Raw genomic sequence first — 23,090 nt, 5'->3', positions numbered from 1 at the left:
CATCAGTGGGGTGAAGAGGCTGTCCCACGGCCAGTGCCGGAGGAGTTGTGCTTCCCAGCCCTTGCTTTGACACAGATGTTTCGTGTCACACTGGGGTCCACTGGCAGCAGTGCCGGGACTTTCTGCTCCCCACGCCTCCAGGGCATCCATGAGGGAATTGCTCCTGCCATCAGGCTTGACTCTTCTGGCCAAGTGGGGGGTGAGATGCTGATACCCAGGTTTGGTCCGGATGCTGCACTGCCAGCTCTGCGTGGGCTTTCCTCCGTCCAGCCGGCAGCCTGAGGTCCTCTAAAGATTGCGTGTTTGAGATATGTGTAATATTAGTCCACGTAAATCACATCAAGCCTATGGCTTCCAGCGCTGCTGGCTTGGGTTCTTGCAGACTAGCTCGCTGTCAGTCAGCCGCAGGCCGTCTAGGTTAGCTTAATGAGGAAGCCAGACTAAGATGAAATAATTAATGCAGCTGTAGAGTGGAGATGTAGGAGTCTTTGGGGGATAAAGGAGCTGGCCCAAATCTTCCTCCCCAACTGGAACGCTCCCGGCCTTCGTGAAGGTTCGGAAATACTCCATTTCCACTGGGTGCCAAAGGTGGGTCTGTGGTCCTTCCAACCCAGAATGCTCCTGGGAGCTCTCCGAATCAGCTGCGTAGGCACAGAGGTCTGGACCAGGTTCAGGGCAGCAGCTGGACTGGGGCTGTGAGCTGTGAGCATCGTGGGGGGCCATGGATGTTTTGGGAGGGTAAAAACCCCCTTGCTAGGGGAGAGGAGAGCAGTGCCGGGCTCTGGTGGATGCTCTGCTGTTGGGATGCTCTTGCTGGCCTTGCTTCACTGGTGCGAATGGGCAGCGTCGAGGGGAGGCACCTGCTCCCACTGTGAGTTTCTGCCACTCAGCGTGAGCCTGAATTAAAGCAGGTTTATTTAGTAAACCCATTCCAGGATAAAGCTTTTGATTTATAGGCGCCCCAATAGCGCTCCAAGGAGGACTTGTACAACTTTAACTGCATTTTCTCAGCATCACACCAGCCCAATAAAAGAGAGTTCATATGCGCTGCACAAATTCTCACTTCCAATATAAAAAAGGTTTTATGAGACTGGAAGTCTCGCTGGCTCTGCGGGGCCGGGTGTATTGGCAGATACTCCGCATGACAGCCCCTTGATTCCTCTTTGAGTTGTCAGACTTCGGTAGCATTTACAGCTATTTAGCTATCAAATTTTATGTGCGGCTCTGAGAGAAATGTGTCTTTTAAATACTGCTCTGTCTCATAAACAGCAGTCTGTTAAACCATGTCAATGGTACAAGCGGTTCGTGAAGCCCTCCGATGCAATCACCTACAGCTCAGCTCGTTACCTGAGCAGCAAAGCGCTGAACAACTCACCGAGTTAATTTTCCGAGCCGGTTGTCTTGGCTGTGGACTGGCTTGCTGAGCGAAAGCTGGTAATAACTGTTCTCCAGCAGCCCAAATTTGGGTCGTGTTTTGCCCTGGTGTATATCTCCTTCCTGCTAGCCTCCATAAAGCCCTGCCCACTTGGTGCTCGCTCAGGCAAGGATCTGGTATTTGTCATCTGCACTACAGTTGCATCAAGAGGCCAGCAGCGAGATCACATCCCTAATTTTCCAACCCAAGGCTTTGAAGCTCAGGATCCTCCTTTCCATGGGAAGACCCTTTGGTCTTCCCTTTGGTCCTCCTCCTTGGAGGAGGAGCTGGATGCAGCAGGTTCCCGGGGTGCTAGTCTTGACCTTGGCCATAACAAAATCCCTTTGTTGCTCCTTCAAACATCCCCTTAGGACATCCCCTTCTTGTCGCCTTCCCCCTCAGTGATTTTCCCAGCAGTGGTGCAGGGGAACAGCGTGTACCACTTTGCATCTCCATGCTGTTTATTTGGTGACCCAAGCTGAGCCTGTTTGCGCTGGATGAGGAACAGAAGCTGATAGTGCAGTTGCGCCAGCTCCAGCACTCCGGATATAATTTACAGACTCTGAGCAATGTTTCGGAGCTGAGCCAGGATTGAGCTTTCAGCCTCTTTTATTTTATTGTTTTCTTCTTTATTCCTTATTATTATTTTAATGCAAAACGGTAACTTCATGTGCATTTTCAAGCCTGCACCGCTTGGAAGGTGGTGCAGGTGGTGCAAAGAGCCCGTGCTGTGGGCACCTTCACACAGAGGCGCGGGGTAACGAGCGCTTGGATGTCTAATTGCTGCTGTGCGCCGCAGACTGGGAGGTTTGCTCTCCCATCGCTGCTGTTTCCGTGTGCAATGAGCCGGGGGCCAGGGAGGAAAAAAATATATGTGCGTGTGCAGCATGGTTATTTTCAAATATGAAATTGCACCTGCAAAAATAGAAGCCAGGAAGGGACTGGCGAGCAGCTTGGAGCTGGGAGGCGCAATGCGTGCGGAAGAGGGATGGGGACAGCGTCTCCAAGTTTCTTTCCCATGCTTGCGCTGCCTGATAGTTTTAGCCGACATTACTTTTCCTCCCCCTTGCATTTCAATTAATCATCTACTTGTCAGCGCTCTTCCCCCCAGCTCCCCTCCCCACCAAGTCTCGGGGAGCGGCGCGCACACAAGCAAGCGCCCATGCACGCAGCCTGCATGCTGACAGGCTTGGCCGCTCATTAATCACTTATCGGTGTCGTGTGAGTTGGTCCCCACAGAAGGAGGTTTGGAAGAGAGGAAGACGGCCATCTCCTCGCTCTTAGCTTCATCGATGGGGATGGGCTGAATGCAGGATCTGACCCTGCTCCTTACAGTCCCATGGTCTCCATCCCTCTCCATGGTATCTGTCCCACTCGAGGCAGAGAGCTGGTCAGATTTGTTCAATCAGATTTTGCTTTCCAAAATGTTTGAAAGAAGTGCTGAGAGGAGCCGTCTCCCTCCCAGAATTTGTGGGACACCTTTTTATATTTCACTTTTCCCAGCAATGATGTGCTTATACATCCATCCAGGTGAGAAGTGACCTTGGGAGGTCTCTAGTCAAGCCTGAATACCCCGTGCAGACCAGTTTAGTTTGCTCATCTGGGTCTTGAAAACTTCGAGGGCTGGAAATCCCACAACCTGTCTGGGTTCATCTTCCAGTGGGTGACTGTCATGGGAAAACTTCTTCCTTACAGCAAGCCCGAACCTCTCCTGTTACAGCTCATGCCTTTTGTCTCTCATCTTCCCTCCGTGGAGGGAAAGGGTCTGTCTCCATCATCTCAATAATTGCCTGGTAGGCACTGTCAGGTTGCTGTCAGGTCCCCCCTAAAACCATCCCTTTTGCAGGCTGCACAAGCCCTGTTTTCTCCACCTGTCCTCATCCCCATGTGCCTCCATGTCCTCATCACCACCCTGATGGCCCTTCGCTGGACTTGCTGGAGGTCAGCAATGCCCATCTTGTACCAGAGCCCCAAAACTGGGCACAATGCGACAGATGTGGTTTAAGGACTTTTTTTTTCATTGGAATTTTTTTCTGTAGTGGAACTTGCAGAGCCTGCCTAGGCATGTACCTGGCATCAAATTTCCCCTCTGGCTGGGAAAGGTTGCCAGAAAAGTAACAAAATTAATAAAGTGTACCTGTGTGTGTGTGCATGTTTGTGTGCATAGTTATTTAGGAATCATTCCTGTTTTGAAGATTCAATATAATTTTGCATTAACACTTTTCACGAGCGTGTTTAGAGCTAAAATTTGACCCCTGCGCAAGCCTGCTGCTCTGCTTAGAGGCTCCTCTGCAACTGCAGCAGGAGCCATGCCCTCTCCCCGAGCTGCCTTCAGCTTCACTTCACCCGCAGAGAAGTGAACTCAGATGGTTTCTTTTCCTACACCCTCTCCTTGCCCAAAGTTTTTCTTAATTAGTGCTCTGAGTTTTCATCTGCCAGGAGGAAGCTTTTCTGGGGCCAGGCAGGATCTGCTCTGGTGAGGGCTGTTGCATGCTGTGCTAGGGGGTTCTGGAGCTGCAGAGAGCAGCTTAATGGGGATGAGGGTATAGCCAGAGGTGGAGCAAGGGAGCACAAATCCTTCAGGAAAGGTTAAAGAAGGTCAGGCAGCCTGGGCAGGCTGCGGGGCCAAAGGCAGAGGCACCACGGAGGTGGGGGCTCAGGAGGAGGGGGGCTCAAGGGGAGGAAGGGAGCGTTTGTTGGAGGTGAGCATCCCTGTGAGAGGGTGAGAAGATGTTTGGTGTGAGGTTGGCTTCTTCCAGAAGAGCTTGTTGGCTTGCTGCAGAAAATCCCTCAGCCCAAATACTGCTGAGCCAAAAGCTGAGGGTGAAAGGGAGGGAGCCAGCAGCGCTGGTGGGAGATGAGGGACTGAGTGAGCCATGGCAGTCATCCCTTGCTAGGACAGGCTCAGCTCTGCGGGTGGAGTATTTTCAAGCTCTCTGAGTTTTGTAGAAGGGCATCAGCTAAAGGATATGCCCAGCAGTAGGTCCAGGATGAGCCACCTCCAAATCCCAGGGGTGGAGAGCTGAGGTTTGAACTGAAACCTTCTGCCATGCCAGGGATGTGGAAGTCGGGCTCCTGCCCTTCGTCCAAACAGCATTGCAATGGGCTCAGGCAACCAGAAGAACAGGGGCAGAAATGTGTTTCCCTGTGTTTGCTGCTCATCTGTGGCTTTACTCTGCAGTGAGCGCAGCAAGCTGATGAGTACGAGTAGACCTGACTCTGGCTCAGCTTTTCCTTTGTTCTGCAGTTGACAAATATTTGGGGATTGAAAGTGAAATACAGCACTTTCCTCTTCCAAAGGAAAAAAAAAAAAAAAAAAAAAAAAGAAGGGAAGGGAAGGAGCCCCTCTCACATGCTGCACTGGTGAACCCTCGTCATCCTGTAGCAGGAGGCCAGCGCACATGAATATTCCTGTGCAATATGCGCGAGTGATGAGCCCCATATGCAGGCCTTGGGAGAAATTAAATATTTTCTACGACGTTTTCCAAAGAGCCTTTCTATCAAAGTGCTCGGTCGGGAGCCAAAACGCCCCAGCTTTCACAGTCCCAGCTGGTTGACACTTTTTTAATTATTTTATTTTTAAACACTGATGAATATTTTCTAATTAAAAAACAAGCCTTCCCCTAAACTGAGTCTTGCCCCAGTGGATGGAGTTGAGCCAAAGTTTGGGAGGGGGCTGGAGGCCACCAGGGACTACACGGCTGTTCTCAGCTGCTGGTTTTTTTCCTCCTTTGGTGCTGAAGCTTGCACGAAGGGTCCTGAGATAAAGCATACACGTGGTCCACATCTGCCTGGCCACGCACGGTGGAAGGTAGGTGGCTGGGCAGGGGCTGGCAGCCTGGTCTCTGCCTGCCGCCTGACCCCCAAGAGAGGCGAGGGATGAGCACAGGCTCTGAGCAGGAGGTTTGAAGAGCACCAGCCTCCTGGGATGGGGGTCACTGGGGTGCAGGTGGGCAAGGGGACTTCTAAGCAAAGTTTGGCACTGCAAGGGCTGCTCTTCATATACCGACAGTTTTGCTTGTGAAGGTGAGGAGAAAAGACATGGCGTAGTTTGGGGGGTGAAAGAGATGGGGTGATGGCTGGAGGGAGAGGGAGCCCGAGGAAGGGCAGATAACACAATGAGAGCTGATGCTGACTCTTGTTTTGAGCGCGGGGACAAAACCCCTTGCTACTTTTAAGGCATATGAATGTGGCATAGAGTTGGAGAGGAGCTGACCTGTTGGGAGCACAGGAATGAGAGATAGGTGCTGGTTCTGTGAACTGGAAGGAAAGGAGATCCTGGAGAGTCCAGCAGGAGGGTGATGGGCAGCAGGGTGACATGCAGCAGCAGTGGCAGAGAGCGTGGGGCCAAGCAGGAGGACCGTTGAGCACTCTTCTGCTCGCTGCTGGGGTCTGGCAGTGTGGCCACCTCCAGAGCTACAGCTCCTAGAATTGCCCCAGGATGAATTTAGGCCTAGATCCATGCTCCTTGGATACAAGTCTTCATGGCAAGTCACGGAGGCCACTTACATTCACGTTTAGCACTTGTCTTTGACAGTTTACTGGTGGAAAAAGTGTCTCGGAGGAGCAATGCTGGCAGCAGCCCCCTTGCCTCCAGCCTTCTCTGCGGTAGCCGCAGGGCTTGAGAGCAGGTCTGAGCTTGCAAAGCAAAGCTCGTGTGTTGGAGAAGAAAGATGCTGGAATCTTGCAAAGTGGGACCTCTCCCAGCTGAGTTGTCTTTCTCCTAAATAGACAGATTGGCTTCAGGCTGCTTTCTGCTCGCTGCATCCAGTGTTGGTAGGTAGGAAGGTGGGGTAGATGGAAGGTGGTGGTATGTCCACCTTGGATACTGTACTCCATAAACCATGAGAAAGAAAGGATCTGTGTGATTTGACATCACTAAATCAGTTCCAGAGCTTGGTACCAACGTGTGCATCTTCCCTTGCTTGCAGCGCTGGAAACAAATTAGATTTTAACCTAATATCTGCTATATTGAGTATTCATTTAATTCCGCTGGCTTTGCATAGCAAAATCTTCCTCCAAGTGTATGTCTTCTGGGCTCTTTCTTTTTTGGAAAGAGTCTGAGACCCAAATGCAGTTTCAAGCCACAGCTCACTGTCCAGTGGCAGCATGCAGCAATGCTGGGCTTGCCAGAGCTCATTGCTGCAGAGGGGATACTTGTTTCCAAAGGGGTGTGTTTTTTCCCCCATCACTGCCGAGCCTGCCGTGCCACCTCGACAAGCGTTTCGGTGTACAGCCGCTTTGTCTCCCTCTCGCCCCACTGGAACTGCTTCCCTGATGTCAGTCAGCTAATACCCCCTAACAAACATGCTAATTTAAGAGCTGTTAAAGCCCGGGGGCAGCGGGAGGTCACAGTCCACACAAACAGATGGTGTTTTGTCCTTGATAATTAAATTTTCCTGTAGTTTTGGGTGAGAGACTTTCTTGACTTCTATTTCAGCACAGCTGCCTCAGGCCAACTCCGTTCCTGCCTCCTCATCCTCTGCTTTCTATCAGAAAACGCTGCCTGCGGGGCTGGGGCAGGACCCCGGGAAGGGCGAGGGTCCCCAGAGGTTTTTTGGAGCTGCCCTCAGTGGCCCATTGGGCTCGTCCCATGCGCTCTGCCGGCTCCGGGCTGCACTGGTCAGAGCCCCCCAAAGAAGTAGCGGTTGGAGGCCAGGTGAGCAGCACCAGCCTGGGGCTTGTGGGTGCCCCCAGCCCATTTCAGCAGGGTTGGTCGGGAAGAGACCTTGTACTTCAGCTTCTCGCTGCTGCTTTTCCCCTTCCCCGTCCAGGCAACGACAGGCTGTGGAGGGGCTTGAGGAGGCTGGGGTCTGTTAGGTCCTGCTGCAAACCAATGCAGTGGTGACAGCAAGACAGCTGCGGCATGTAGTGAGGTTCGATGTACAAGTGCGGCCGTTTGAGGAGTCGGGGTGAAAAGGGGTTGATTCCTTCCGCCTGCTTTCCCAGGAGGGTGTTTGCAAGCAGGAGGGGGCAGAAAGTTGCCCCAGTCCCACCTTCAGCCCCAGCTCAACTCTGGGGTGGACCCCTGTGTCCACCAAAGGGGCTGCTGGCAGCAGAAAACCCCTCCAGCATCACTGGCCCCGACACCAGCTGCCTCCACCAAAGGGCAGGATTAGTTCCTCCCTGCGCTGCCATGCGCCTCACTTGTCCTCAGGGCATCACGGAGCAGCTCTGTGCCCCACTTTCTTCCAGATCACAGTTTTGCAGTCAGCTCAGTTGCCCACTCCAATAACTGGGTGCTGCTGTGGCATTTAGGGACAGTCCCCATCAGGCTGTGCGGGGAGTGCTGGAAGCCTTCAGCATAGGATGAGGTGAGTAGGGTGGAGAAAGTGGATGGAACTGGGAGAAGCAGCAAGCACCAAATCCCATCTAGCTGCAGGGTCAACAGCATTTCTCTCCAGCCTGTGCTTTTCTCTGTCCAGGTTTTGGGCAGCATCCCTGTGGTGGGGAGGGAGGCAGGGGGCAGCCCATATGCAGACGCAGGACAAATTTCCTCACCATCACATCTGTCCTGTTAGCCTGCATCCCCACAGCAGCTTGCAGCTGGGATAGTTGGTGGTGTGAAGGCGTTGCGGGGACCACTCTCCCATTGCATTGTTTGCAGATTCATGCCCCAAGTGCTTTGTGGGTGTTTGGAGCTGGAGGCACGCATGGTGCTAATGCAGACCCGCGAGCACGAGGCTGTCAGGCATGACCTGCTGTGGCAATCTCTCTTGCAAAACCTGCTGGTCAGATGGGGGGAGCCCACGGCCACAGGGGCAGGGTGGGTTGCGGTGCAGTGGGGCTAGGGGGCTCACAAAGGGTGCAGCGGGGCAGAACTGGGGGTGGCTGTGGTGCAGCTATATGCATTTCTCTGGCAGATGTGTGCAGAGCAGCTTGGCAAGCATGCAAGCTGGCAGTGGAGTGCCTTTCATTCCACTCACTCACCCATATCAGCACTCCTCCTTTGGTGCTTCCCTACTGGTGAGGGCCCAGAGGACCCACTGCACCCCGTGGGGTGGCAGGTGAGAGGGGAGGGCTGGAGTAAGCTCAGTCTGGCCAGAGCCTGGGTCCTCAGACCATCCTGATGCTCTCCACTCGCTGTCCCCTATGGTCCATTGTGCAGGGAAGGAGACCCACATGCCAAGGGATGGAGGGAGCTCCCGGGGTGGGTGGATGGGTTGCAGAGTGGGGATCCCAGCATCTCCCGTGGGACCTGGACAGGGAGGGACAGCAAGCAGAGACCAGTGGAGAGCACATGGTCCCCAGCATCTTGAGCCCCTGCCCACCTCCAACTACCTGCTGCCCTCCCCGGGCCCCGGAGGCTGCCTGGCCCCTGCCTGCCCCGTCCTCCTGCCAGCTCGTGCTGCAGGCATAGGGAAGAGATGAAGCAAAGCAAAACAAATCATCCCGAGGCATCTCTGGGGAGGCAGCATCAGAGTCATTGGAGTGGCTTCCTCCGTGCCAAGCAGTTAAAGAAAAAAAGCCCAAACAAATGAACAAGCCAGAATTAAAATGCCCAGCAAGCTCTGTACAACTGGATGCTCCCTCCCTTACACTCCCAGCTGCTAAGCCAGTGTCTTATTCCCTCCCTTGACAAGATGGGTTGCCAAGGTCTTTTCCAGCACTCCTCACTCCAATCCTGCTCATGTCCCTGTGCCCCTGCAACGCAGGCTTCAGGCTCTCATCCTTCTCCAGATCTGTCTCAGCATGCTGGCAAAAAAGCAAACCTGCCCTGCTTTCTGGGCAGCAATACTGTGGCCTCAGTCCTTGGCTGTATTTGTTGATAGGGGAGTGAGCTGTAGCTCTCCCTGGCTTGGGGACATAACTACGGGGGGCGTTTCTGGGGGCAAGCCAGTGTGGTCCTGCCTGCGCTGGAGGGAAAGGGTCCTGTGGGCTGCAGGGTGCCAGTGGCTGGGTTGGGGCAGCAGTGGTTGTGCCCCACTTGCCCTTGTGCTTCTGCAGCAGCACGGTGCCCTTCACCTCTCTGGCGTGGTAGCACTGGTGTAATAAACCCAGCACCAGCGAGCTTGGACCCAGTGCCTGTGCTGGTGTCCAGCCCCTTGCATGGATGCTGCAGAAAACGGACCTTCAGAGGAGCAAGTTTGGGATACTGAGAGGTGTAGTCTTCATATTTCAAGCCGAACCCCTTTGTTCCTCTGTCCACAGGTGCCATTGAGGGGGATGTTAAAGCTTCTGCAGCCAACCTCCCCAATATCCCCAGCAGCAGTGACCAAGTTCCTGGGTCTTGGAAAGGCTTGGAAATACTATGCTGCCCTAGGCCATGTCTGCTGTGCCATGGACATCCAGATGATGGAGGAATTCTGGACTATTCATGTCTGCCCTCCTTTTCCTTTTTGTTTTGCTCAGGATGGTGCATGACTATGGCACGGTCAGATTTTAATGCTAGGATGCTTTTCTGTGCCCTGGATGTTTACATCTTGAGGGACGCTGGGGAGTTCATAAAGCAGCCTGGCCACAGACTCTCCTCAAGGCAAAAAGCAGGGTTGTGAGCAAAATCCTGGGGGGTTTGAAGGGCAATGCAGCCTTGCGGACAAAATTAAGAAATGTTGCAAGCGTTTGCCCAGAAATCACAAACCGAACCTGGCATGAGGCAGCAAGACCTTCCTGAAATGTTTGGGGTTGTTTGCTCAGTGTATGGGAGTTTGGTTTTGCTTCTGTATTTTGTTTTGTGTTTTGTTCCGCATAATTAATATTCTGGTTTTGTGAGCGGACACTGCGAATTGAAGTGCCAAAATTCAGTGTGACACCAAGAGCTCCTTCCTGCGGTAATCACAGCCTGGAGAGGCAGAGTGAGGCAGGATCTGCCCCCAAATGCGCCCTTCTTGGGTGATTTCTCCAGCTTCCAGGGAGGAGCACTGGGAAATGCCTAAACAATGAGCATCTCCCATCTCCCATCTGTCTCCCTCCCTTCTCTGATCTCCTCTGTCTGTCCCTGGCATGGTGCCATTAGCTCCATGCCACTGGGGGAAGTATCTATGGAAAACCTCAGCCCAAGACTCTGCTTGAATGAGGGCTCCAGAAAAAAACATCGCTTTTGGCACTTCTTTAATAGAAGCAAGCATCCAACTGATTCCTGCAATCTCACTCTTCAAGGAGCTGGGAAATGCTCAATGAAGATGAAAGTTGAGTAAAAAGAGGGAGAATATCAGATTTCCCATCGTTGGTCCAAGCTTTCCTCCATCTCGGAGGCTAACTGGCCATGGATGTGGGATGTGAAGAAGTGGGACTTGGGTATGGCGGCTCAGCTGAGCTTCCTGCCCAGGTGGTACTGGTGTCCCTGAGGAATAGGCGTGGGGCAATGTTTCTCCACAGCCTCTGCCATGGGGATTCAGGCCCACTACTGTACTGCCATGCTTTCTCCCAGAGCCAATTTTGAAGATGTGTGACGCTTATTAGTATTCTGTGATTTGTGTTGGCTTTTATCACCGCTGGAGCAGATGGCTGGGCTTGGACTGCTGTGCTCTGCTTGCAGAAAGGCTGGTTAACGTGGTGGTAGTTGCGAGGACAGGTATGGGCTGTGAGAAACATCCCTCTTCAAGTCTCTGAGCAGGAAGAGGGGACAGGCAGCAGCAGGCAGATGCCTGCACAGCAGCATTGCCTTGCGACAGCCGCGGCACCGAGGACTGTTGGTAGGCAGGATCGCTGGAGACGTTCCCAGTGGTGTACCTGTGTGATGCTCTCCTGACATTGCTCATGGAGGTAGGATGTGGCTGGCAGGGAGCCACCCTTGCCTGTCCTTGAGCCACAGAGGAGGCAGGTCGTGGCACCCCTGCATGTGTTCCTTGTCCTGCCGGGGACAGGGTGTGGACTACAGTGTCCTAATGCGTTAGGGCTCACTTGGTGCAGTCTGGAGGAGCTGCAAGGTGTGGTTTGAGAGGAGAGGAACCTACCTTCCTCCAGGAGCAGAAAGCCCCCAGCCCCTGCAGCTGCAGAGTGAGGACCCTATTCCTGGGGCTCTTGGGGCCCCTCTGGCCTTTCCAAAGCTCCCTACCCCAAGACAGCCTGAGATATTTCGTGTGTTGCTTGCTCCTCCCCAAACCATCCCAGCTTCCCCTGGAGCCCTTGGGTACAGCAGTACCCCCCGGAAAGCAGCTCTGGTTTTAGCTGGGCTGATGCTCCCTCCAGGGGAGCCTTTTTCTTCATCCCCACGGGCACGAGGAGCAGCTTTGGTCATTGCTTTTCTCACTGAGACATCCTACCAGTGACATGCAAGGAAGATGGAGCAACTCCAAGCTTCAGCACATACGTTGGAACCAAGAGCCCTGCAAGCCTATGGCTACCTTCAGGGGCATGTCTTCAACCAAAGCAGCTGGGAAATTTTTTGAGGGCCATCCCTTCACCCTCTGTCCATCTCTCCTATACCACAAGGGTCTACATGGCTGCCCAGGGGTCCGGTGGCGCTCCCTGGGCTGGCAAAGATGCAGTGATGGAGGGTCTCTGCTGTGGGGGGCGCCTGCCTCCACGGTATCCTCTCATGTGGCGTCTCCACTTTGTTACTGGAAAGAGGGAGGAGGTGGAGAGAGGAAAGTCACAGTCCACAAGAGTCACGAGTGAGTTAATTTCAGCTGGCTCCAGTCATCCCCCTGGCGCTCATGGTCCGGGGGGACAGTGCTAATCACCCTGTTGACAGTGGGGCTTTAAATTAGATTTAAGAAGGCTTCTCAAGCAGCAGGGGCTCTGGCTCTGCAGGTAAGGCTTTCTGATAGTGCATATTAAGGAGATGATAAAGCCCCTCTTTTCTCTTCTTCTCTTAAGCAGCAAAGTGGAGTTTAGTGTTGACAGGACATTGTAAGGCCAGGAGGTTTTAAGGTTATGAGCAAGTGAACAGCAGATCGAGAGAGATGATTCTGCCCCTCTACTCTGCCCTGGCAGTGAGACCTCACCTGGAGTACTGCATCCAGCTCTGGAGCCCCCAGCACAAGAAGATGTGGACCTGTCAGAGCGTGTCCAGAGGAGGCCACAAAGATGATCAAGGGGCTGGAGCACCTCTCCTATGAAGACAGGCTGAGAGAGTTGGGGTTGTTCAGCCTGGAGAAGAGAAGGCTCCGGGAGGGACCTTAGAGCAGCCTTCCAATACCTGAAAGAGACCTATAAGAAGGCAGGGGAAGAACTGTTCACAAGGGTTTGTAGCAGTTGGATGAGGGGTAATGGTTTTAAGCTAGAAAAGAGTAGATTTAGGTTGAACATTAGGAAAAAGTTCTTTAATATGAGGGTGATGGACCACTGGGACAGGTTGCCCAGAGAGGTAGTGGAAGCTCCAGGAGACATTCAAGGTCAGGCTTGACGGGGCTCTGGGCAACCTGATCTCGTTGCTCAAGTCCCTGCTTGTTGTAGGGGTGTTGGACTGGATGGCCTTTAGAGGTCCCTTCCAACCCAACACATGCTATGATTCTGTGGTTCTATGACATTAAGTGACAACTATTTTTTCCTCTCCTTTCCTTTGCCTTGCTGCCAAGGGTGGTCTGAAGGGAGAAGACAGCCCTCAGTGCTTTTGGGAGCCCAAGCACTGCTCCCAGGCTGCCTGTCTGCCCATAGTGCTGCCCACGAGTGGTGCAATCCCTGCAGGAACTGGGGCTGAAGGCTGTCCTGCCCACTGCAGTGCTTCGCTGCTCATGCTAGCAGCACATGCTGCCCTCTGGGAGGGATGGAATCTCTCTGGAGGCACCCCACATTCCCAGGGATGGGGAGAGCTATGGCAGGATCTTTGCTAGCAAAGGGCTGGGCTGAGCAATCAAGGGTGGCTTTGGTAAGGGTGTTTCTGTGGGGCTAGGAGGTGCCAGTGTCTCCAGCACGGTTGCACTGCAATGGCTACAGTTGGTGTCTGCACTACAGGCGTAGCATCATACCTCGGGGGCAAGCTGATTGTGGTGCTTCCTGCAGAATAGGTGTGCTGCGATGTGTACAGTCAGTATCTGCGGTACAGGTGTACGGTAGTGTATGCAGCTGGCATCTGCAGTGCAGGTGTGCTGTAGTGTCTGCAGCCAGCGTGTGCAGGACAGATGTACCATAGGGTCTACAGGTGGTGTCTGCAGTACAGGTATACCGGACCACTTGCAGTCAGTGTCTGCAGTACAGGCATTCCATGGTGTCTACAGCTGTGTCTGCAGTAGAGGTTGTACCACAGCATTTACAGTCTCTGTCTGCAGTACAGGTGCTGCATAGTTCCTTTGGAAGGCTCTGGGCAAGGCTGCAGGGCGGGTGTGTGAGAAGGAGATAACTTAACTGCGATTTTTTTCTTCCCCGGGTCACCACTTCAGAGCCAGGCCATGTCACAGCACCTGGTGGGGAATTGCTCAACAGAAGACTTTGCCATGGAAACACCAGGTTTTGAAACTACCACATTTTTTTGTGGCGGCCACCCTCTTCCAGAATGAAGTATTGTTTATTTGTCATTGCTGGGAGGGAGTCTGTGGCAGGTGAGAGTTGTGGGGGGAGGCTGGGGTGCAGCCTGCATCCCTCACCAGATGGGGACAGCCCTGCCCTGGAGCTGCCATTTCCAGCTGCTAGTTGGCACTCCATTACCAGTGAGCATCCCCAAAGCTTTGAGGATCCTTCTAAGGGAGAGCTAGAACAGATCTGCCCCTCTGCCTGCTCAGAAGAGGACACTGGGACTGTTAAGCAGATGGTGATGTTGTACTTTTTGCCTGGATACATGATCCCCTTCACCCTTGCTGCCCACCTTGGGACTGTTCTCACCCCATCACACCACAGCAGTTAATGTCACATCGTTGTGCCCCTTCAATCCTGCTTGCAGGGGCAGCTTCTATGCTTGTCTTCATGTAGGTCTGGCCACAACCCCTTTCCACGTAGCATGAGCCATCTTGGTGAAAGCATGACTGGAAACTTTTAGACCGAGAGCTGCTGGAGGGGACCATATTCATACCTGTGTTGAGTTGTCTTCTGCTAAGGGTGACCACGACAGATGTCTTGATTACCCTTGGTGCAGAGGACAAGGCAGGAAAGGATCAACTAGTTGCTCTCTCCCAAAACAAGAAGCTGGGGACAGCAAGGAAGGCTGATGGAGGTGGGTCCGGCTCCAAAGCTGCTGGGCCACTGCATCTCGTGTGCCCCCTCGCCTCCCTCTGCTTCCTGCACATGCTCCTCTTTTCCTCTCCATCAAGAAATTATTCACTACAGGGGCAAAAGCAAATATTCTCCAACCTATTTTCCGCAGAAGATTGAGTTTCCGACTGCTGGGTTTGCTGTGTAATAGATGTGGTTCCCCACTGTCACCTTTCAACTGGTCCCTGCCAGAGCTGGGATGCAGCCTGGGGAGCTGCAAGCCTGGGGAGCTGCTGCTTACTAGCCCGTGCGCCCGCGTACCAGCGTGCTGGCTTTTGCTAGGGAAACCGTTAAATGAGCAAATACAGCAAATGGAAATTTGCATTAGAAGCATCTGCAGAAATTGCGAAGGTTTTGTTATGTGCTTGAAAAAAAGAAAATCAACATGGCTTTGGGCAAAACAGGCAAACAAAGCAAATACTGCATGGGAAATTGCAATTCAAGTGAGAAAAAGTTGGTTTTCTGGCTAGATTTTTCGCACGAAAATAGCTTCAGCTCCCGCCTGGTAGCAGGGCTCATCTCTGAGCATAAATGAGGTTTTGCAGGGCAAAAGCAGCCTAGTGGTGAGGTCTCTGTGCCAGCTCTGGGAGCCTCTTGCCTGTGTCCTGGCTATGCCACAGACTCCCCAAGGACCTCGACTGGGTCCCTCCTCTCTCTCTTTTTCCACCTGTAGCCAAACAGCATCACCTTCAAGATTGTCAGTGCTTCAGGACAGGAACCATCCCTTGCTACGTAACTGTGGTGCCTGTCTGTGCACTGGTCCAGCCTTGGGTGAGGGGCTGCCAGGAACACAGGCAGGAGCAGCAGCAATTATTTTAACAACTATAAGATGAAGAGCAGCAGGGAAGGGCAGGTGGCTTTCTTCTCTGGCAGTACCAAGGTGTAGAACGTGACGGTTGGTGATGATATTTACACAGGTACGAGCCAAACTGAAGGCTACGGCAAGCAGATCTCACACTTTTCAAAGAGCAGGCTGATTGCTGGGGGGTTGGAGGGGCTCCTGTCCTGCCTCCTGTCGTTGTCACTGTCCCCAGAGATGGGATGGGTGCACTACCTGAGGGTACCGGAGTGTGGTGCAGGGTGGGGCTTAGCCTGGTGTGATTCCTTGCCTGTTTCAATTCCTGGTGCCACCCACCAACTTCCAGGGCTGTAGGGAGGGAATATTCAGTGGGAAGTGAATTTGGGATTGGTAGGGAGGTTTGCAAGCAGCTCCCATGCTGCTCGGGGTCCAGCATGCCAGCATTGGCCCAGCGTGTGGCATTGCCACCTACCTCAGTTCCCAGCCATTGCCCGCTGCCTTAGCTGCTGCTTGAGATGGCAGCTAGTGCCCAGGCGTGATGGCAGCAGGGGCGCTCCACTGCAGGCACAGTGAGAACACGTGGAGGAGGCAGAGTGGAGAGCAGGCACGGGGAAAAAGAGGAGCAGGAGAGAAGTAGAACCAATGATAACAATGTTGTAATTAGGACTTAGTGTTCCTCATCCACAGCTTTCAAAGAAAGGTCACCTTCATTATCTCTGTTTTACAGGCGGGGAAACTGAGGCACGGTGAGAGCAATTTGCTCAAGGTGACCTGGGAGGGCTGGGGCTGGGCTGGTAGCGGGGTCTGGGGCTGGCGTGTCTGTGCTATGCAGCTGCAGCGCACTGGGGGTGGCTGTTGCTGCCAGCCCTCCTGGCCCAAACCCAGAACTACAAATTCAGCACTGAGGTCATGGGTCCCTTCTCTGCTCAGCTCCAGGCTCCCCATCTTCAGACCCCCCCCATCTCCCCTAGCACCCCTGCCTCTGAGAGGTGAGGCCAGGCTGGTCCAGCTGTATCCCAAAATTTTCTCATGATATCTCTCCCAGCCACCCTTGCCTTCCCCTCCAGCCGTGCAAAGGCTTGTGTCCTGCTGCGAACCCGAGGCCATCTGGGCTCCTGCAACAGCCGTGTTGGGTAATGGAATATGTTTTGCTGGGGTTTTTTTCCTCTGGCTAGTACAGCTCCCCCCTTATTTAGGTTTAAATGGATGCCATCTGGCTAACGAGCCCATACTCATGTTCTAGATTAAAAGGCAATCCTCCACGCGTTACCGATACGGCGCTGGAGATTAGAGAGGTTTAAACAGTTTTGAAGGTGTAATTTGCTTTTCATGCATAGTGCTATTTACCTCCTGGAGGGTGGGCTGGCATCCCCACTGCTGTCCCCAGCAGGTCCCTCCCAGTTCCTTTCTGTTCTACCAGCCCTGGCTGCAAGAAGAGGAGAGCTTGGGCATCTCCAAGCCTGGCAGGGCTGTGCAGGGCTTCCTTGAGGTTGTTGCTGTCATTTGTCGCTTCCCAGGGAGGCTCCTTGGTGCAAGGAGGATGTTCTCTGCTTGTCCCTAAAGCCCAGCATGTCTCCATCCACATGCCTTCTTAGCTGTTTGCCCCTCCAACACCTCCCAACACCCTGTGTCCCGGCATCCCCTGGGATATGGCATGACTCGGGGGGAGGGGGCAGCCTCTGACCCCAGAGAGAGGGGGGCCGACTGCGGTGTCGTTGGCAGGTGGCTGAGGCAGCATGCTGCACCCATCAGCCACTGTGAAGACACCAATGAGGGTTACTCTGTCCCTGGCATACCCAGAAGTGCTGCTGCTGTTTCACTGGGCTGCCAGGCAGCACAATGTTCGGTGCTAGCACCAGAAGGGGCCACATCAGAGCAGCAGCAGGAGCTGCTCAAGCTGCGATATGCACCTTGCACGTCCTAAGCACTGCCTGCTGCTGTGAAGGGCCTGGTTCTGTTTCCGTCTCTTCAAAAAACCTCGGCAACCCACTTGCAGGCAATGTTCTGTGCTAGGGTGATGCTGCAGCTGCCTAGGAGAGAACAGTACCAGGGTTTCTTTCTTAAGGGAAACGTTGAGAATGAGATGAGGCAGATAGAGCGTTTGTGCAAGGTGTATCGTCACCTCTGGGCACCTGGTTGTGCTGGCAGCTCCTGTGGTAAGAGCCACAGGCTACTGAATAATGAAGCACGTGCCTGCAAACCGCCTCATTTTGCAGCAAGTTCCCCCATGGCTGAGATGAAGTCGCTCTTCGTGGCCACCTTCTTGCAGTCCCATCACACCCTTCGGCTGCCTGGGAGGGACAGGCTCTCAGCATGCCACGTGCGAGGTTTCCTGGGGGCAAACCCTGACTGCTCCTGCTTGTGTTTGCTTCCACAGATGGCTAACCCTGTCCCGTCAGCCTGCTGCGTGGTGCTCGCCGCAGTGGTGGTGGTGTACGCCCAGAGACACAGCCAGCAGGGTGAGTCTCTTCACACCTTTCCCACCTTGGGGGTCCTGAAAAATGTGAATGCCGCTCCTCCAGCCTCTCTCTTGGGGCAAGCCAGGTGCACTCTCTGGGCTTGCCTGATAATTACGTTTCTGGATGTTATCACTTTTCTACTGTCCATGACATGTGTCCCCTCCTGCTTGCCGCGGTGGGGTTTGGGTGTCCTGCATCCCCCCAGCGCCCACTGGTGCCCCTCGCCCTGCCCACACCCCTGCGTGTCCCAGGGTCCCCCTACAGCCAGGGCACCGCTTCCCATCCCTTCACCCCCCCTTTCCTGCACGCTGCCCTGTGCAACTCACCCATGGAGGGATGGGTGGGTGGGAAGAAGCAGCAGCCTGACAGCCCCAAGTGCCGACACCCTACCCCATGACCATGATGGATGCCTCATCCTGCTGTCACCTTCCTGGAGTGACTTCGTCCCCATTGCCACCACACATCTGCACCCACCACTAGCTCATTACTTTCCAGATTAGCAGAGAATTCAGGGCTTACCTTAGTCATGGCTTTAGAGAGCCTGCATTTTAGAGTCACTGGCAGCATTGCGAGCTGGAGGACCCCACGTGATCCTGGGTCTAGGCAGGAGGAGAAAGGTTATGGGGGGGGGACAGCTGGGTCCTGCTGTGGGGTCACCTATGGCAGCCCTGTAAAAATGGGACAAAATGGGGGACCTCTGAAATTCACTGGCTTTCCTGACAGTCGGCGTGGCTGTAGTTGCATTTGGTGGATTATAGAGGGGGATTTTGCTGATTAACTCCAGTAAAGACATTTGTGCATCTGTAGGCTCTGTGGGATTGAGGAACCCAGCCAGGGTGTCCTGCCGAGCTGCCCTAAATTCAGCTGGGTGCGTTTACATTGCCAGAAGCTGCCAGCTTGGACATGAAGCAGCTGGGGTTGGCAGCACGTCCCCATCGCAGGGGACAGCCACTCTCCAGACATGGAAGGAGCTTGCTGGCTGGTATTGCAGGAGCGTTCCCAGCACCTTCCCAGGGTGTCTGCCTGAAGCATTTGGGTGCTGGGCTGTGTGCTGCTTGTGGTGGTGTGACACTTTCTGCAGAGAAGCAATGCTGTTGGTCCTGCTGTGCTTGCAGGACCGCTGCCTGGGAAACCTTGAAGGACCCAGTGTCAAGGCTGCCAGAGCATCCTTTGGATGCACTGTGCTGCTTTCCTCTGTGCTTGGGGATGGTAGCCCAGACCTGTCACACAGGAAGATGCACAAAACACAGAAGTGTTGGCTATTTTAGGATTATGCACGCTTGAAATGTGTTGTCTAGACAGAGAAACAAACTCTGTTCCCCACCAGTGCTGGCCAGGGCCACGCGTTTCGTCGCTGGCAGCAGCATGTTGGTGGGGAGAGCACAGCCCTGGGTAAGGCCCCTGGCCAGGCGAGCTGCAATGGCTGTCACCTTCTGCTCCGTGATCTGGCAGGATCCAGGGATTTGGCCGCGTAGCCTCCCCATCCCTGTGTCTCTGCTCTTTCTCTTCATCTCTCTCTTCTCTCCGCATCTGGGAGGGAGATGTCTGGGGCACCAAACCGGAGCTGCTGGAAGCTGAGTGCATCAACAAGCACCTGAATGGGGTGCGTGGAGTGAGGCAGGGGTCTCCCCATCTGCAGGAGTCAGAAAGGCTACTCTGCACTGGGGCACTTAAAAAGGAGAGAGGGAGAAAAATTTGGCAGGAGAGCTGGAGGAAGGCTAGTAGGGCACTTCCAGGACTGTCCTCAACCTGTTCCCCAGAGGCACCGTGAGTCCCTCCTGAGCATCACTCTGGCACACCGAGGTGATGCTCTGGGTGGGGACTTTGGATCACCCTGCCCACCCAGCTATGCCCAACTTGGAGAGGCTGCACACATGCAGGTGAAGTCAGGGAGCATCTGCCCCATGTTGGAGACCTGAGGGGTATGCTCCATCTGTGCCTCCCTCCCAGAGCTCACCCCCTGCCCTACTGGATCCTCCCTTTGCCAGTCAGCCCTGGGGCTCATCCCCAGCTAGCTGAGCACAGCAGGAATGGGGTGGGAGGATGGGTTAATCCCACTGGTGGCAGGGACTGGGTGGAGTGGGGGGAAGACGCTGGCATAGAGTCCATTTATCATGCACTTGAGGCACGCTCGACTTTAATAGCTCATGAAGCACTTTAAGAGATGCATTAGCACTGAATACTTGAGTGAGGAGGATGTGACAAGCTGTTAAGTGAGCATGAGCACAGTGCTGTGAGTCCGGCCACCCGCTTCTGGCTCTCACATGCACCCTGATGATTATTGGAGCGTCGTACAAAGTGCCACATGAATTAATAAAAGCATCATCGGGCTCGGTGGAGGTGAGGCTGCTCATGTGTTAACCCCTCTGCTGCTCACCTTTGGTCCTTCTTGGAGCTGGCAAAGCAAAAGTGCGTTTGTATGGGATGCAGGAGTGCAGGATGCTCCCCAGTGTTGGGGGGGGCAGGGGTGGAGGGGCTCAGAGGTCAGCAGATTTGGGTACCTTCCCTCCCTCTGGTCGTGGAGCTCCCTTCCTTCGCATCCATGGCAGGTTGCTAAAGCTACACCTGCGCCACTCTGCTGGGCACCGCCGCTTCCAGCTACCCGTGAGGGTGGGCACTGTGTGGTGGAAGATGGGAGCCATCGCTCAGGGCAGCCCCAGGGGGATGCTTGGAGGGTGGCACTGATGTGCTGGCTGGAGCAGTGGGGTTTGGGTGTCCTGCTGCAGGGAAGGGCAGAGGGGCAGCAAAAGAGGGTGTTCGTGAGGGGCTCTCCCATGGCACGGCCCCTTGTCTCACTCCAGCTGGGGAGCATGTGGATAGGGTAGAACGCCTGGCTGTGAGTGAGCATTGCCACCCCCCAGGAGAAACGTCACGAATTCCTCAGGTTGTGTCTTCAACCCCAGAATAGCTCAAGCCATCGAACAGGAATTGCTCCCAGCCCACCTCTGCTGTGGCATCTTTGGTTCTGGTGTTTCGGGGCAGCTAGTTTGGACCCTTGGGTGCTGCTGAACTGCCAGCGCTGCCACTGGCCAGGAGTTGCACGATGCACTCACAGCTAATCCTACTGCTGCTAAGCTGATCACTCTGTGCTGCTCAGCCCCTCACACTGGGTGGCTCTGGCAGGCTCCAGCAGATGCTTGACGTGGGTGAGATTGCTGCTGCTGCATTGAACATGCACCCTTCCTCAGCCCGGCTGGGGCAGCTGGTCCAGGGTCATCTCGGCAATCTTGAATTTAGCAAAGGAAAAAGCAATGCACTGGGTAAAACTGGAAGCAGGGGAAAAAAAGAGGTGAGGCTTTCAGGGATCAGCTGCCAAAATATGTTTGGGTAGGGTGGTGTTTGGCCCTCCTGTGGGACTCGCTGAGCAAGTGGTCCAGGGATGTCCCACTGGTGCACTAGTGAGCACTAAAAGTAAACCAGCTTCAGACAGGGCTGCCAGGTGGGGGGCAGCCTGCCTCCAGAGACAAGCATTGCCCTGGGCAGCCACGGGGCTGTCCCCATCCGCACAGCTCCCAGCCAGCACAGAGGGATGGACAGGAGCTGCAAGGAGAAATGGGAGGGGACAGAAGAGGCAGAACTGGCTGAAGACCATACAAGAGAGCCTGGTGCCCTCCCAATTATCGCAGGTAGCTCAGTTTATCTTACTGTGTTTCCTTCTCCATGCAGTGGTTGCCACTGATTTATTTCAGAGTGGAGGAAGGTGATGGGGAAAGGTCGGCAGAGCACAGAAGTGATGCTGCCTGCTGCGACACTCGCACCTTTGTTTGGCCAGGGGCTCCATCATGTGAGAGCTGCACTGGTGGGTGTCCCTGCAGTGCAGAGACCCTTTCCCTAGCAGGGCTTGGGCACCCTCCAAGGGAAGGGAGAGGCCACTGCATGAGCCCTGGGGCTCTGACAAAGCTTCTTGCATGGGAAGTGTGTACATGGTGGACATGCCTAACTGCATGTCAGGCCATAAAGCATATGCGCATGGGTGATTTTGGCTCTTTTTATTCATTGCCATGACTGCCGGTGGCTGGACTTAGCTGTTCCCAGTAGATCCAAGGGCTACAGCAATCCTGGAAAGAGGGAGCTCTGCTTCCCCAGGCTCCTGCCACCAAAGCCTCTTCCCCATCTGTCAGCTCTGCCAGAGTTATGTCCACATCTGTCCCAGACTGAGATTTCTCTGCTTTTAAAAGAGGAGTAATTCTGCTTTATTGATCCTCACCTTGTTGAATTAACTCATGTTTAAACAATAATTATGTTTTCACCCAGGAGAGGAGACAAAAGAGATAAACGTCTCTGGAAATGAATGCATTTCAGATGCCACATGCCGGGGTTAATTTATTGATGGGCGCAGAAGCTGCTATCTCCTCTCTTTCTCACCAGCAACAAGCAATTAGCCCCCATCATTCCCCAGACGGAAAAGAAAGAGATATTTTTTTTCATTACTTTCCCTTCTCTCTTGCTCTCTTAAGCCCTGGTGCTAATCTTTTGCAATCGGTTCTGCTGCAAAGCCTCCTGGGAGCTCCAGTTTGCATGCGCCTCGTTAGAAATGCTGCCCACATTTCAGCTAAGACAAAGCCTGGGCCGGTAAACAGCCTTAAAAATGCACAGCAAAGCCATGCAAATTGGCTTTTCAAAGAGAAACCAACTGGAGGTATGTCCCTCTCTCCCCTCCCCACATTGCCCAGCCTTCTCCACGTGGCATTTTTTGGCTGATGGAGATGCAACCAACTCTTTCTGGACTCTTGCTTCCTCCCACATCAGTTGGCCCATGCAACTGCCCAGGGCATCTGCCTGACATGGTTAAACTAGTTTCTTTATGGGTGTTCTCTGGGTTTTCTGTGTAGGAGATGGTTTGTAGGAACATATGGTTTGTTTGTAGGCATGAGTAGGTTTTGGTTGTTGTGCAAATGCTGTTCAGTTGAGGTGCCTGGATTCAAGTGGTGTGATGGGCTACCTGGGTCTCGAGGTTTGGTCTTGTGCCCATGGGTGCAGACAGCACTGCAGGAGTAGTCTCTCCAAATATGCATACAGAAGGTTTCTCCCCTCCCCTCCCCTCCCCTCCCCTCCCCTCCCCTCCCCTCCTCTCCTCTCCTCTCCTCTCCTCTCCTCTCCTCTCCTCTCCTCTCCTCTCCTCTCCTCTCCTCTCCTCTCCTCTCCTCTCCTCTCCTCTCCTCTCCTCTCCTCTCCTCTCCTCTCCTCTCCTCTCCTCTCCTCTCCTCTCCTCTCCTCTCCTCTCCTCTCCTCTCCTCTCCTCTCCTCTCCTCTCCTCTCCTCTCCTCTCCTCTCCTCTCCTCTCCTCTCCTCTCCTCTCCTCTCCTCTCCTCTCCTCTCTCCCTCTCTCCCTCTCTCCTCTCCTCCCTCA

General features: G+C 54.0%; 1 protein-coding gene across 1 annotated transcript in view; it reads left to right on the top strand.

Annotated features, from left to right (window-relative positions):
* The window catches only part of CNTFR (ciliary neurotrophic factor receptor), a 208,174-nt gene that overhangs the window by 104,328 nt on the left and 80,756 nt on the right, over positions 1–23,090 (top strand). Inside the window, exon 3 of the mRNA XM_086480218.1 lies at positions 17,659–17,740. Within this exon, the coding sequence (XP_086336344.1) occupies positions 17,659–17,740 (82 nt within the window). The remainder of the gene's footprint in view (positions 1–17,658; positions 17,741–23,090) is intronic.

Source organism: Leptosomus discolor, chromosome Z, assembly GCF_034619465.1.
Source record: "Leptosomus discolor isolate bLepDis1 chromosome Z, bLepDis1.hap2, whole genome shotgun sequence".
Lineage (NCBI taxonomy): Eukaryota > Metazoa > Chordata > Aves > Leptosomiformes > Leptosomidae > Leptosomus > Leptosomus discolor.
The sequence above is the reverse complement of the archived record's forward strand: the minus strand, read 5'-3'. Positions and strand labels throughout refer to the sequence as shown.